This window comes from Sinocyclocheilus rhinocerous, unplaced genomic scaffold (genome assembly GCF_001515625.1).
Source record: "Sinocyclocheilus rhinocerous isolate Xijiao unplaced genomic scaffold, SAMN03320098_v1.1 scaffold11, whole genome shotgun sequence".
Classification (NCBI taxonomy): Eukaryota; Metazoa; Chordata; class Actinopteri; order Cypriniformes; family Cyprinidae; genus Sinocyclocheilus; species Sinocyclocheilus rhinocerous.
The window spans coordinates 2,110,976-2,125,596 of NW_015625587.1; the positions used below are offsets into that span (position 1 = coordinate 2,110,976).

Consider the following 14,621-nt stretch of genomic DNA (forward strand, 5'->3'; position numbering starts at 1 on the left):
CAGAGACATGGAGAGAGAGAGAGAGAGAGAGAGAGAGAGAGAGAGAGAGAATGAAGGCTGACTCACCAGTTGTACTTCCTCCCACCTGTCCCTGTTTTCTTCCATCAGTAAGTTACTCACTGACTGCACAAAATTCTGTGAACAAAACCACATGACAGAGAAACATTCAGGGGCATTCAGGGTCAAATCTTTTATTTAGAACTAATGCTTAACTAACCCTCATGTCTGCATTACTGGGGCTGTAGTAGGACCTCCTAAATATCTCCGTCATGTTTTTCAGTACATCTATGATAGCCAGAAGGTCTCCGCTGTAGCTTGTTCCATCACTTGACATCACCCTCAGCTTGGTCATGACTTCAGAGACCCCATCTCCCACAAGCCCTCGTTGAGCCTTGGACAGGTGATCTCTGGTCTGGAGTAGGTAAAAAAAAAAACCTTAGCTTTGCAGACACCATCTTGGTTTTAACTTAACTAGAATTAGATTGGAGATCACCTACCAGTGTTTGGATACTTCGGTAGTCATTTGAGACGCATTTCAAGTATGTTGGGTTCTCCCAGTATGCAATGCCCTCATCATCCAACGAACATCGCCGAAGAATTAGTCCTGCATCACAGAAATGTGTCATCATTACCAGATTTTGAACAAGGATTGGTTAAAAACTGTATACTGCATGTTTCTTGGTTTTCTTTAACCCAAGCGTTTGGAGCTGTCCGTGCACAATCAAGCCTAGAAAAAAAACTGTGAACCACCCCTTTAAATTCAAAAACAGTTCTTTGAAATGGTTATATTTGACCATTTAACTGTTTTAACCACTAGGCCATGGCCCTGACATCACATTGTTGCATCCAAATCCAGTTTGGAGCAGAGACATTAAATTACTTAGTGAAAAAGAAACTAACTCTATACAGTACCACTCATGTTCTTGTGTTCAAGTTCTTGTGCAGTATTTTCCATCTGTTGATGAATGTGTGGTGTTACATATACATATATCTGCATCTTAAAGCTTTGTGTGGTACTGATAGGTCATTGCTGTAGGACAGGTGTTGTCACTATGGGAGAATCTGAGCTCATGGGCAGCTCAGTGATTCAGAGGTAAACAGAACCTCTCACACTCCCTTTTAAACTCTGCTAGCTGCGGCCCACAACGTATGACCATGAAGGTTCATCTTCCTGTTGTTTTTGCGAACCTGGGTGCTGAGTAAACCATAGTCATCTTTGTGCAGGAGAGATGTGTGTGGTTTAGAGTGTGATTCCAAAGCTATAGAAATGCATAGAACTATGCATATTTGGAAATCTGTGTGAGCAGCATATCAGGGACATACTCATTCATAGCTCAGGGACTGTTCGGCATTTTCAAAGGGATATTGTGTATTACGGCTTTCTAATGTTCAAGGTGTGAGTGAGTAATAGAGTTGGGGGTGATTTCAATTGGTCTGTTTCAGCACCATCAAAAGCCAAAAGTGTTTTTAATTAAACAATTAATCAAAAAGGAAAAAAATGTTCTGTTTTCTTCCATCAGTAAGTTACTCACTGATTGCACAAAATTCTGTGAACAAAACCACATGACAGAGAAACATTCAGGGGCATTCAGGGTCAAATCTTTTATTTAGAACTAATGCTTAACTAACCCTCATGTCTGCATTACTGGGGCTGTAGTAGGACCTCCTAAATATCTCCGTCATGTTTTTCAGTACATCTATGATAGCCAGAAGGTCTCCGCTGTAGCTTGTTCCATCACTTGACATCACCCTCAGCTTGGTCATGACTTCAGAGACCCCATCTCCCACAAGCCCTCGTTGAGCCTTGGACAGGTGATCTCTGGTCTGGAGTAGGTAAAAAAAAAAACCTTAGCTTTGCAGACACCATCTTGGTTTTAACTTAACTAGAATTAGATTGGAGATCACCTACCAGTGTTTGGATACTTCGGTAGTCATTTGAGACGCATTTCAAGTATGTTGGGTTCTCCCAGTATGCAATGCCCTCATCATCCAACGAACATCGCCGAAGAATTAGTCCTGCATCACAGAAATGTGTCATCATTACCAGATTTTGAACAAGGATTGGTTAAAAACTGTATACTGCATGTTTCTTGGTTTTCTTTAACCCAAGCGTTTGGAGCTGTCCGTGGTCCTGAAAATGTCTCAGTATAGCTTTGAGGGTAATGACTGTTTAGAAAGTTATTCTGGTGTGTTCGTGTTTGCATGAGTCATGTCTTACCTACAGCATTCGGAGGGCAGCGGACAGCTGCAGTGTCTCCTGCAGGAGTTTTCTTCCACACTACGTTAGAGAAATTCTCCTCGTCACAGATTTCATGCGGCTCTGCATAAAACCAAACAAGTAAAAACCACAAAAACCTGAACAATCCCACAACATGTGATCAAAGAAACAAGTAAGGTACAGAATTACAACATAATTCATCTGAAGTCTATAAATAGTAGAGAATAGGGGTGGGCGATATAACCAAAATGAGTAATTGTGTTTCACGATAACAGTGTATATCACAATTGTTATTTTTGCTGCAAATAAGGTTGTTACAATGCCAACATTTTAGATGCAAATATTTCAGTGCCATAGCAAAAACCAATTCTAGCCTAACTAATACAAGTAAAAGGTTCTCAACCTTACTGAAGATAAGAAGCAGGTATATTAGGCTACTGTCACTTTAAGACCTAATACACGGATCTAATGTTCTAACTTAAGACAGGCATTTTGACATAACTTTGTGTGTATTCGACCGTTTGAGCGAAATAAAGTGCAAAAATAACACGCTGTGACAGGTGGCACAATAAGACATGAAAGAGATCTCAGTTAAATACATGCGCACAGTTCTGACAGACGGTTTTAATTAAAAACGTCTTTCAGAAATAAAACCATCTATCAGAACAGTGCACAAGTATCAAACTGAGACCTCTTTTGCATTTTGCAAAAGTGCTATAGTGGTTTAAAATCTCTCTAAAGTTTAACGTGTCAAAACGTAAAAATGCGTGAAAAGGATAAACTTGGGTGATGTACAACACTGCCACGATAGAGATGGTAATCGGAAATGAATACCAGTTGTCAAATTTCAACCAGTTTACTGTGTCTACCAGTATATTGACCACTCCTAGCAGAGAATGACTTTTGGTTACAACCATGTGATTGTCTCACCTGGACATCTCTTCTCATTGCAATGTCTAACTTCCTCTCTGTCCCCTGGGCATGGCTCCCCCCCAAAAAATGGACCGTAACACACCCTCTGTCTTTGCTGGCTTCCTCCACCACATGTTTTGGTACAACCAGCCCAAGAGCTCCAGAGCTGCCATTGGCCATCCACAGGACACTCTCGGAGGAAACAGTCTCTTGTCTGACGCCACTCGCCCTGACACTCCAGGCCCCCATATGAGGGCCCATTACACTCCCGAGTGCGCTGCATTGTTCCATTTGAACAGGACGAGGAACAGGAACTCCAGCTGGACCACTCATTCCACACGCCATCCACTACAGAGTAAAAGCCAAAGTTATAAGAAGAAACTGAAGAATTTTCTAAATTTGAGGATAGAGGATACTGAAAGTGGAGCATGATAAGGGGACATTATTGGAAGATATATTGCAGGGGAAAGTGAAAGGAGCTTTGGGTTGCCAAACTCCAGTCCAATCCGCAGTGATTTAAAGCTTCTATTAATCACCATCATTTGCTGTGAACTTCACAAAGATTCCTTTCAATCTCCTTCTCTACAGTGCCTCACATTAGGATTTAATTGTGCTGCTTGATGAAAGTTATTAAATCTGTATGAGACAGTCTGTATTTAAAGACCCAAAGATCACCTGGGCATACAGCAATGTTGCAGAATTTGGTCTGTTTCTCTGGACCGTCGCAGGGGTTTCCTCCAAATTGTGGCTGCTTGCAGGAGCGGGTACGGTCTCTGTACCCACGGCCGCACGTTGAAGAACACAAGCTCCATGGAGTCCATTCATCCCACGACCCGTGTACTGTAATCAGAGCGGCTAGGGTATGATTTATAGAGAGAAAAAAGCACCTCGACAACACACCAGGGAAAAACTAAAGAGCACTGGTTCACACTGACAACGGTCTACAACAACTTGAATTCATTTATTTTAAACAGGAGTTGCCTATTTCCCGATGGCATAAGCCACTGTTTGGGATGAGAAAAATTTGAGAAAAGTTTAATGAGAGGTGACGTAATGGGACGACTACCAATAAGAGTGAAGACATTGGAGCACATTGAGCAGTATGCATTGATCATTGTTCATCTTATTTATGATATGATGTATTTCTGCAATTTTATGAACATCTATTCCATTTTTAGCAGCAAGAAAACGTATTCCTTGTCCAAACAGAATAACATCTTATTTTTACCAGCAATATATCATATTTGTGATCAGATGTTCAGAAGCTATTGCCATTTACATAGCCCGCCAGTGTTATGACAGGAACGCCTACTAGGAAAGACTGTATGATACCCAAGATGGTTCACTCATATTGCTATGAATTGGAAAATCTGCAACGCACAATATGGCAGCTCTAGTAATGGAAGTCAATTCTTTGAAATAAGAGATGTTAGTCGTTTTGCACTGCAGTTACTTTTAGACATACCGCTTCCCACATAAACCTCATGCTTAGGACTGCACATCTGCATTGGCATTGGCCAACCAGAAATATATGCATTCCAACATCAACTGAGTGCAAGAAACAACATTCACAAGAATTTTTTTTTTGCTAATTTGAAATAAGTTTGTCAAGCAGTTTTTGAGATTTTTAGATTTTCCCCATTCGATTAGATCTTGCATGCCAGGATGTGCATTGCAAATAGAACCACCGTGTGACTTGCATTCCAAGAGACTTTGCTACTAGCTACCAACAATACAGCAAAAACAGCTGTCAGTGTGAACAGATAATTACAGGTAGAGTAGTGTGCAAAAAGTAAAATGTTTGGCTGCAAGTTCTTAATGTTAAGTCAAATCATTGTTTTCTTCTGCATAAAGTGATTAGCACTTACTACAACATTGTGCTTGTTTTATCTGAATAACACTTTTGTCTGGCCCCCTGAGATGCTGAAATGCTAGAATGAAAAGAGATTGAGAGAGACCATCCTACATGCAGTGGGAACTATAGGGAGTTAGCAGACAATGCTGCACTTGAACCCATTAACATCTTACTACGGCTCTCCAGCATCCAGGGTTACCACATACACATCCAGTCTACTCCCCTGTATGTGGACTAGTGAGTGAAATGGTTGCAAGTGTGTATATGTGTGTGACCCCAAGCTGCAGAGGAGGCTGATGTCACCTGTCTTCTTACCTGTTTGGGATGACTGCTGTCCGCTGCGGGTCTTATCAGAGTCCTCTCGTTTACGGCTGTCCACCGAGCGCAGGGATTGGCTACGAGTGCCAAGTCGGCCTCTGCCTGCAGGATGGGGTGGGGTTAGCAACTACAGTCGAATTCTGATCGGGCAGTACTGTGCGACCTGAACATCTAGACCAGCATCAGCCATGCTTGGGATTTTGTGTGAAGTTACATAGCTGAGAAGAATTGAACCTGTGTTTGGTTTGATACTCTCCATGTGAACGCGCAACTCTGTGAGAGTTTAGACACTTCTGGGTTTGCGTGACCTCAAAACGTGTGCTTTGAACACTGAAAAATGTGAGGAAGTGTGCAGAAAGAGGGCAAGATGGAGCGAGCAGTGGATGGCGGATGAAAAAATAAGCAGACCATGCGGAACGGAGACACAGACAATCGAGGTGAAGACATCTGCAGCCGATGGCCTTGACCATGGAGTGGGTTATTTACTCATGGCCTCCATCCAAACTGAGTGAAGATCTACTCACTACAGCCACATTCAAACTGATTTGGTCAGTGACGCCCTTACCAAGCATGGCCTCTTGCATTCCTTTGTATTTCACTGGACTTAAACCCTTGCCTTTAGAGGAATACTGCCTGTAGCCTATGGGTTCAATGAAAAGCACACAAAAATGCTCATTCTATCATCAGTCTATCATTATCATTATTATCATTGTGTCACACAAGAAGCAGAACATCTTTTTTTACAGTGAAATGTGAAAAATGTGAAAAATGAGTTGTCAGACAGTGATAGAGAGAGAAAGCTAGAGAAGAAGTGGATGTGTGAACGGTCACGTGCAAACGTGCATGAGCCTAGAACGCAACTTACCGATGCATGGCTGAGCGTTGCAGGGACGACCTTCTTCCAGGACACCCTCGCACAAGTACGCCTCCTCAGGTGGTGATTGACAGGTGCGTGTACGCGTCTGGACTCCGCCTCCACATTCACTGCTGCACTCTGCCCAGTTGCCCCACCCACTCCAGCCACCTGTATTAAACCCACACATAGACGCATGCACAAGTCCGTGTGAGTGTAATTCCCAAGAAAAAGCCATTTATTAATAAATTTTCGTGACACAAATTAAATTTCCATCTCTGCTAAGCGATAATGTTCTGATTTCGTAATCCATTATGATGGCACTAAGATGTAGAAATGGACCCATAAATATCAGTAGGATATGAGTCCCTGTGTTCTGCTCGCTCATGAATGTTTAATAGCAGACATTGCTGCCTGTCTGATCCCGGAGGCCCCGACAAATATGTATTAATCTGCATGAATAGAACATGAAGCTGGACAACGTCCAGCTGCAGACATTTTTAATTACTCACAAATCAATTGTACGGGGAAGGGTATGTAATTCTACACTCAGTGCCGCTCTACCCGGAAAGTGAGAACTGAAATGAAAGTGAGAAAGAATCAGATACAGCTTATATTTAAAATGTCCATCAGAAGGTTTTAGCATATATTACATGGGGAGGGTCCATACAGACAATGTAAAGATGGCCAATGTAATGGGGTCAATGGTAGCTACATGTGAAAGATAATAAAAAGAAATCTAGCTCAAACCAGTAAAAAAAGAAAAAAATCTATTTAAAAGAAGCACCAAGTCTTGGTTCATCCAAGTGAAAGATATAACACCAACATATCAGAAAAAAATTTAAAAACTGAATATAAGTTATACGTTGCACTGAGTAAATACAGCTGGATAAAACAAAAACTGTGTCTGTCTTCATTTCAGGCTGCAAAGCAACAAAATGTGATTATTTTAAAGGGGTGTGATTCTTTTCTATACCCACTATAATTTAGCAGCATAATTTTTAAAACACAATTACAATTACCATGAACTTTAGGATTATGAATATCATGAAGTTTATACCATTTTAAACAAATTATATAAAAAAAAATTATAACTAAATATGTATGTTTAACATTCAGTAGGAATTTATAGCCTTTGTAGATTTCATTAATAGAATATTAATTTAATTTATACACTGAAACAATGTTCACTCAGAAATTGCTAGTAAATTTCCCAAATAAGTACATAGAAATATCAAGTTTGAATTATACATTGAATTAAACATGACATTTTGAAGAATAGGGACCAAAATAATATTTCCTAAAAGGTATTACTAAAAAGTAATTTTTATTTACAACTTATAATTTTTTTTTAAAGATTTTTTAAAAGAAGCAGATGAAAGCAGGTGACATGCACATACAATTTAATTTAAACACCAAACAATTTTATCTCAGAAATTGAAAGCATGTTCATCATAAAAATGCTGCATTCAAGTATTTTTGAATACCTTAACAGACCCAGATAAAAAGAACATGAGTGTCACACCATTGACCCTAACATCAGCTGAACCCTTCCGACTGTTACATTCTAAGCAACACTCATGCAAAGCAGAGTTAAAGGAACACTCCACTATTTTTGAAAATAGGCTCATTTTCCAACTCCCCTAGAGTTAAACAGTTAAGTTTTACTGTTTTCGAATCCATTCAGCCGAACTCCGGGTCTGGCAGTAGCATTTTCAGCTGTAGCTTAGCATAGATCATTGAATCTGATTAGACCGTATATATATATAAAATTAATTTAATTAAGCCACCTCAAATGAATAGCAGTATATAACTAGTAAACAATAGCAAATAAATAAAAGCAAGTGTCAGGCACAGAAGGAGAAGACTCAGAGGTAATGTCAACAAAGTATTTATTCACAGGTAATTCAGAGAAGCAGTGTGGTAAACAGGTGAGTATATAAGTCAATGAAAATAGATAGTAGTGATGTTCGGTTCTTGAACGAATCGTTCTTTTGAGCCGGTTCTCAAGAAGTAACCAGTCGAGCCGGTGTCATGAGAAATCGAGTCCCCCCTCGAAATCGGGTCCGCTTAGGACCAAGGCGGTAGATGTTTTAAATGCCTGATCAAAAGTCAACACTTATGTTACTATTTCGTTGTGAATATATGTATGGTAAGTGCAAATGCGTGGTGTATAAGCTAACCTAGCAGGCTAATCGGGTAGCTGTATGCTATGCTAGTACGCGAGTAACCAAAATAAACCCAGTAAAAACGAGAAATGTTTGATTTCACAACCTATAGCTTCGGATACTAGTCTATGAAACATGTAATTTAAAAGACATTAATTGTCATTATAACGAAGTTCAAATAATCGGGTAGCTGTATGCTATACTAGTACGTGAGCTAACCAAAAAAAAAACAAACAATAAAAACGAGAAATGTTTGATTTCACAACCTATAGCTTCGGATACTAGCGTATGAAACATGTAATTTAAAATACATTAATGGTCATTATAACGAAGTTCAAACGACATATACATTAACTGAAGCTAAGCAGGGCTGAGCCTGGTCAGTACCTGGATGGGAGACCTCCTGGGAAAACTAGGTTGCTGCTGGAAGAGGTGTTAGTGAGGCCAGCAGGGGGTGCTCACCCTGTGGTCTGTGTGGGTCCTAACGCCCCAGTGTAGTGACGGGGACACTATACTGTCAACAAGCACCGTCCTTCGGATGAGACGTTAAACCGAGGTCCTAGGATGTCTTTATAAATGTAATGAATTATTATTATTATTATTATTATAAATCAAAGCGCGATTTTGCAGGAATTGTAATCAGGCGCTAAAAATAATACCCATTAAAAGTTCGTTGAGCCAATGGGATCACTCGGGGTCCTAAGCGGACTCGATTTCGAGGGGGGACTCGATTTCTCATGACACCGGTTCATAAATCGAACTGAATCGAACTTTAGTTCCGGGTTGATGACGCAAGACGATATTATATTTAATGTTGCTTAAGCGAAATCAAGGAGTTTATGTTTATTCATTCTTTATACTGTAGACATGTAGAACAGATCCGCGTTTGTGCATCAAAGCCTGTAATGTGTGCTGTAGGTGTGAAACTTTTAGGAATCTTATCCAAGTTGTAGGCTAGTCAATATTGGTCAGTCAGTCGTATCTGACAAAGGATCCGCGAATGAAACTGACCACAAACATCATTAACTTAAATGAATTATACGGCAATAATCAGCAATATGCTTTCACACAAATAACTTTATTTTTTTAATGTTTCAATAGGCCTATGTGTTGACACAAATGACTTGTTTGAATTTTTCATTGATACAATATGGCACCGAGTTATTAGAAAATAAATGCGTAGAGACGTTATTGCTTGATGACGTCAGGAACCGATGAATCGGCTTTTTGAACTGGTTCAATGAGCCGATCTGTCCGAAAAGAACCAGCTCGCGGAAATGAATCGGCCTTTGCATCACTAATAGATAGCACTTAGCTTGAGCATAAACAGTTCTTTGCTTGTTGCAGGTGCTGGTGAGTGTGGTGAAGGATTAGTGAAGACAGGGAAGCATCCAAGAAAGTAGCCAGGTAAGTCCTCACATGTGAAGTGACGAGACCAGTCAAGGAAAAAGTGGAGAGTAACTGCTCTTATACAGGGCTTGATGAGCTCATCTATGGCAGGTGTGGTGATGGCTGTGTTGACCAGCAGGGATGCTAGGAAATGTAGTCCGTATGGACTGGGCTGGTGACTGAGGATAGTGAATGGACTGGTGACTGGGGATTGTGATAGCAAGGGACACCAATAAAATTGGGGGGAAGATGCAATTGAACAAAGGGAGGACTTTTCATTCATCTTACAATAACTTAGTCTGTTATCATCCCAGCAAATTTGCAGACGTGTTTGCTCTTCATATATTTCAATGATGAAAATTGGTTACAAACAAAACCTTTTTTTTTTAAATACAGTGAAATATTGTTTTGTCCCCATACACTTACATTTATGGATAAAGAATTTATCATTACATTAGAATCATCATTACGTTAATGAAAATTCTGCTTTTTTGTCATCCAACAACATTCCAAATAACAATGTGATTTCTAGAAAACCAGAATGCAGTGATTGGACCGTTATTTCCAACCGATAAGACACAAATGCCAAATAATAATTCAATGTTGCAGCAAACTAAGTTAGTCTAATTGATTTCTTAAAATTGGCAACTATTCATTGACAAAAATGAATGCGGAAGTTGGTGATGCTACTTTTCAGAGCCAGATGTGATTATATATCTATTAATCTCAATGAAAACACAATTATTCATGTTTTTATTTTCTAATAATATAAACATACTACAACCGATGAATCGGCTTTTTGAACTGGTTCAATGAGCCGATCTGTCCGAAAAGAACCAGCTCGCGGAAATGAATCGGCCTTTGCATCACTAATAGATAGCACTTAGCTTGAGCATAAACAGTTCTTTGCTTGTTGCAGGTGCTGGTGAGTGTGGTGAAGGATTAGTGAAGACAGGGAAGCATCCAAGAAAGTAGCCAGGTAAGTCCTCACATGTGAAGTGACGAGACCAGTCAAGGAAAAAGTGGAGAGTAACTGCTCTTATACAGGGCTTGATGAGCTCATCTATGGCAGGTGTGGTGATGGCTGTGTTGACCAGCAGGGATGCTAGGAAATGTAGTCCGTATGGACTGGGCTGGTGACTGAGGATAGTGAATGGACTGGTGACTGGGGATTGTGATAGCAAGGGACACCAATAAAATTGGGGGGAAGATGCAATTGAACAAAGGGAGGACTTTTCATTCATCTTACAATAACTTAGTCTGTTATCATCCCAGCAAATTTGCAGACGTGTTTGCTCTTCATATATTTCAATGATGAAAATTGGTTACAAACAAAACCTTTTTTTTTTAAATACAGTGAAATATTGTTTTGTCCCCATACACTTACATTTATGGATAAAGAATTTATCATTACATTAGAATCATCATTACGTTAATGAAAATTCTGCTTTTTTGTCATCCAACAACATTCCAAATAACAATGTGATTTCTAGAAAACCAGAATGCAGTGATTGGACCGTTATTTCCAACCGATAAGACACAAATGCCAAATAATAATTCAATGTTGCAGCAAACTAAGTTAGTCTAATTGATTTCTTAAAATTGGCAACTATTCATTGACAAAAATGAATGCGGAAGTTGGTGATGCTACTTTTCAGAGCCAGATGTGATTATATATCTATTAATCTCAATGAAAACACAATTATTCATGTTTTTATTTTCTAATAATATAAACATACTACATATAATATTTACTAATTTCACAAAAACAGCAACTGCATATCATCCAAGGCTCTTAGTATATTTGGGAACTGACACAAAACAAGTGTAACACAATTAAACAGTTTGTTCTCTTTCTTCTCTGGTGAAATTTGTCCCATTCTCTCTCTTTGGCTCATAAATGATCACTGGGCCTGGGTCTTTTTCTATCTCATTGGTTCATCCTGGTGATTGTGATTCCTGTTTAGTGCTGATCACTACTTCTGCCTTGTCTTTCAATAGTCACACAATGACAAAACCAGTGACTTCTCATCAGCGGAGTGCATACGTTACGGGATTACAGCCTGTGTCAGATGAGGAGCTCAGAGTCTACACTGTTTACTGATGAGCAAGTAGATAAACAGATCAAAAGTACGACAGAGATATGAATAGGGGTTTGGTTGAATGTTCTTTGGTTGCAGGTGCGGGTCAGAGAAGTCGACATTTCAATTCCGAAGATGGATGCCTCTCCTCGGCAGGAACAAAAGGGGAAAAATCTAGCTCGAATCAAAAACACCTTCACTAAAAGGATCAGATGGCCTCCCACTTTTCACAGGCCCACAGATGAGTGGAAAAATAACAGGCTTTGTTTATTTTCCTCTTGCACATCAATCTTCAGCAGAGAAACATCTGCTCATAAGACCGAAAGGACGTGGGTGCACATGTGAAAACACACACAAACATACACGTGAACACGCCATCTCGCCCTCACTTTCATGCACTTCCAGCTCTTGGATCAGTGACCACCAAAATGGATGATCACACTGCGGCCGAGCTACCCGGAACTGCATCAAACTCTCCGAAACTCCAAGACATTTACAGAGCAATAAGTTCATCTAATTTTAAACGCTAAGAAGCAAGAAAGCACCCTGCCTAATAATAAATAAGCTGCATATGAAACTGTAATTTTGATACTGAGATTGCATATGTTTAATATATATTGAGGTTGGTTAAAAGACAAATAATGAATAATAGCATAATCATTCCACCAGTCAACTGTGAGAAATTGTTTTACTTAAAAATGCTACTTATGAATGATTTACTTTGTGAATTTCAGTGGATACATCTAGTAAACAAGCCTTATCATTGCAGCAAGTTCGTTTAATTGAATTCTCCAAACTGGCAAGTGTCTACTGATAAAAATGCAGGCAGACTTTTAATGATGATACTATTCATAGCCAGATGTTATGACATGGAATGCAAAGTCTACTATTTAATCTCAACTAAAACACAATATATGTCATTATGGTATAGCATTTAAGGTGGCAATCTAAAATCATAAAAGGCTTTTTTGACAAAATGAATATGAATACCACTACACTGAATGACGAAATTAAATCAGAGCTGTCTACTTTGCAATTGCCTAATGTAATGTGCCTTTGGTTGATGAATGCCACTTTTCTATTTTTGACATAAGGCACAGCTTCTGACTATAAAATAAAATTATAGTATAAATATCATAAATGGCTTGCTATGAATTTAATTTGTTATATGTTGAACTTTTGACCATTGCAATAAAGCAAGCTCATTTTTGGCCTGTGGCTTAAAAACTGAAATCATCTTTTATTTCTCTTTACATTTATTTATGCATATAAAATGTTTTTCATCATTCATTTATATATTAAATTACATAAATAAAATAATATAAACTGATGAACACCTGAAACTACTTCTGAATGCTCCACTTGTTGAATATCAGAGGCTGAATGTCTAATAAACAAGTCTTTTTTTACCGCAGCAACGGTTACATTTTCATATGTTAGACAGGTTGAAGAAGAATGAGAGAGAGAGAGAGAGAAAGAGAGAAGAAGAGAATATGCATTAGCCCTCATATGGTTAGTAAACTTGGTTAAAACAGCCTTGAGAATTGACAGGGTTCATACTGAGTGTTTCACTCTGATCTAATGTTCCTATGGAAACCACTTTGGTGGCACATGTATGTTGCAGAGCCTTAGGTGCATTAGACATTTATGCCCATCTGTGGTGCCTCTCAAAAGTAGGAAGCTTTATCAGACAAATAACCCCTAATCCCCCTAATCAAACCATTCATCGGTCCCATCTCAATCTCTCCTGCTTGCATTCACTGGGTCAATCTCAGCATGCAAGAAGAGATTTTATAGCTTTTATAGATTCTATTTTGTATGGACAGTGGGTTAGATTCTAGAGATGTGAGAGGGGGTAATCATACAGATAGGTCGGGGAGCTCTTTACAGTTGTGTTTCGCTCTCCACAGACACACACCCACTCACAAACAAAACAGGTCTATCTGCAGGAGCATGTGTTCACTAATAAGCAGTTCCCTAGGATTTTTAAAGCTTACACAGGGCCAGACACCAATCTGAGATGTGCATGTTTATGTCAGCATTTTGATATCACAGTTTAGATCCTAGATCATTCTTGTTCTTTATATATTAGAGGGATAGTCCACCCAAAATTTAAAATTCTAAAAAAAACAAAACAAAGAACGTTGGTAACCAAAACAGTTTTGGTTCCCATTGACTTCCATTATAATGGAGAGTGTGGTAAGATGAGCCATTTTTTTTTTTTTTTACTTGTGGTTCAAGGTGAGGGAAAATGAGGCAGATGTACAATGAAAGTATCTAAAGTAATTTCAGGATGTTTCCTATAATTTTAAATGATCAGAATGAGTCTATGACAAAGGGTTCTAAAAATATAGCTTCTTATAAAATTTTTTCCTGTGGCTGAATTTGCCCCAGATTAGGGGTAAGTTGAGCCGAGTCAGTGAGATGCACCATCTGTCATGGAATGCCAGGAGAGACAAGGTAAGATCCAGGTGCAGTTTATTGAAAGTAACAAATAATCAAAACGGAACAAAAACGTGGCAAAAGGTAATCCAAAAACACAAAGAACAGAATAAACCGTGAACTCCAGATAACATCAAGGTCAGACATGGGAAGACAAATACAATATAGCAGCAATGACAGACAGAGTGAGCATGGTATATATATATATATGGGATAATGAGTAAATGACTAACAGGTGAATATGATCGGAACTGATAAACAGGTGCTCATGATCAGACAGAATGACAAGCAAGGGACTATGGGAAATGGAGTTAAACACATAACAAGAAACTGGAGAGCGCCCTCAAGTGGCCAGTCCAGGGCACCACAACCAGACACTGTGACA

At 39.1% G+C, this 14,621-nt stretch overlaps 1 protein-coding gene across 1 annotated transcript in view; it reads right to left on the minus strand.

The window, feature by feature from the left end:
• The window catches only part of LOC107756055 (brain-specific angiogenesis inhibitor 1-like), a 101,576-nt gene that overhangs the window by 49,358 nt on the left and 37,597 nt on the right, over positions 1-14,621 (minus strand). The window contains exons 3-11 of the mRNA XM_016573035.1: positions 6,169-6,327; positions 5,869-5,943; positions 5,301-5,405; positions 3,806-3,985; positions 3,149-3,478; positions 2,219-2,320; positions 1,910-2,016; positions 1,630-1,824; positions 67-135 (exon numbers count right to left, since the gene is read on the minus strand). Coding sequence (XP_016428521.1) covers positions 67-135; positions 1,630-1,824; positions 1,910-2,016; positions 2,219-2,320; positions 3,149-3,478; positions 3,806-3,985; positions 5,301-5,405; positions 5,869-5,943; positions 6,169-6,327 — 1,322 coding nt within the window. The remainder of the gene's footprint in view (positions 1-66; positions 136-1,629; positions 1,825-1,909; positions 2,017-2,218; positions 2,321-3,148; positions 3,479-3,805; positions 3,986-5,300; positions 5,406-5,868; positions 5,944-6,168; positions 6,328-14,621) is intronic.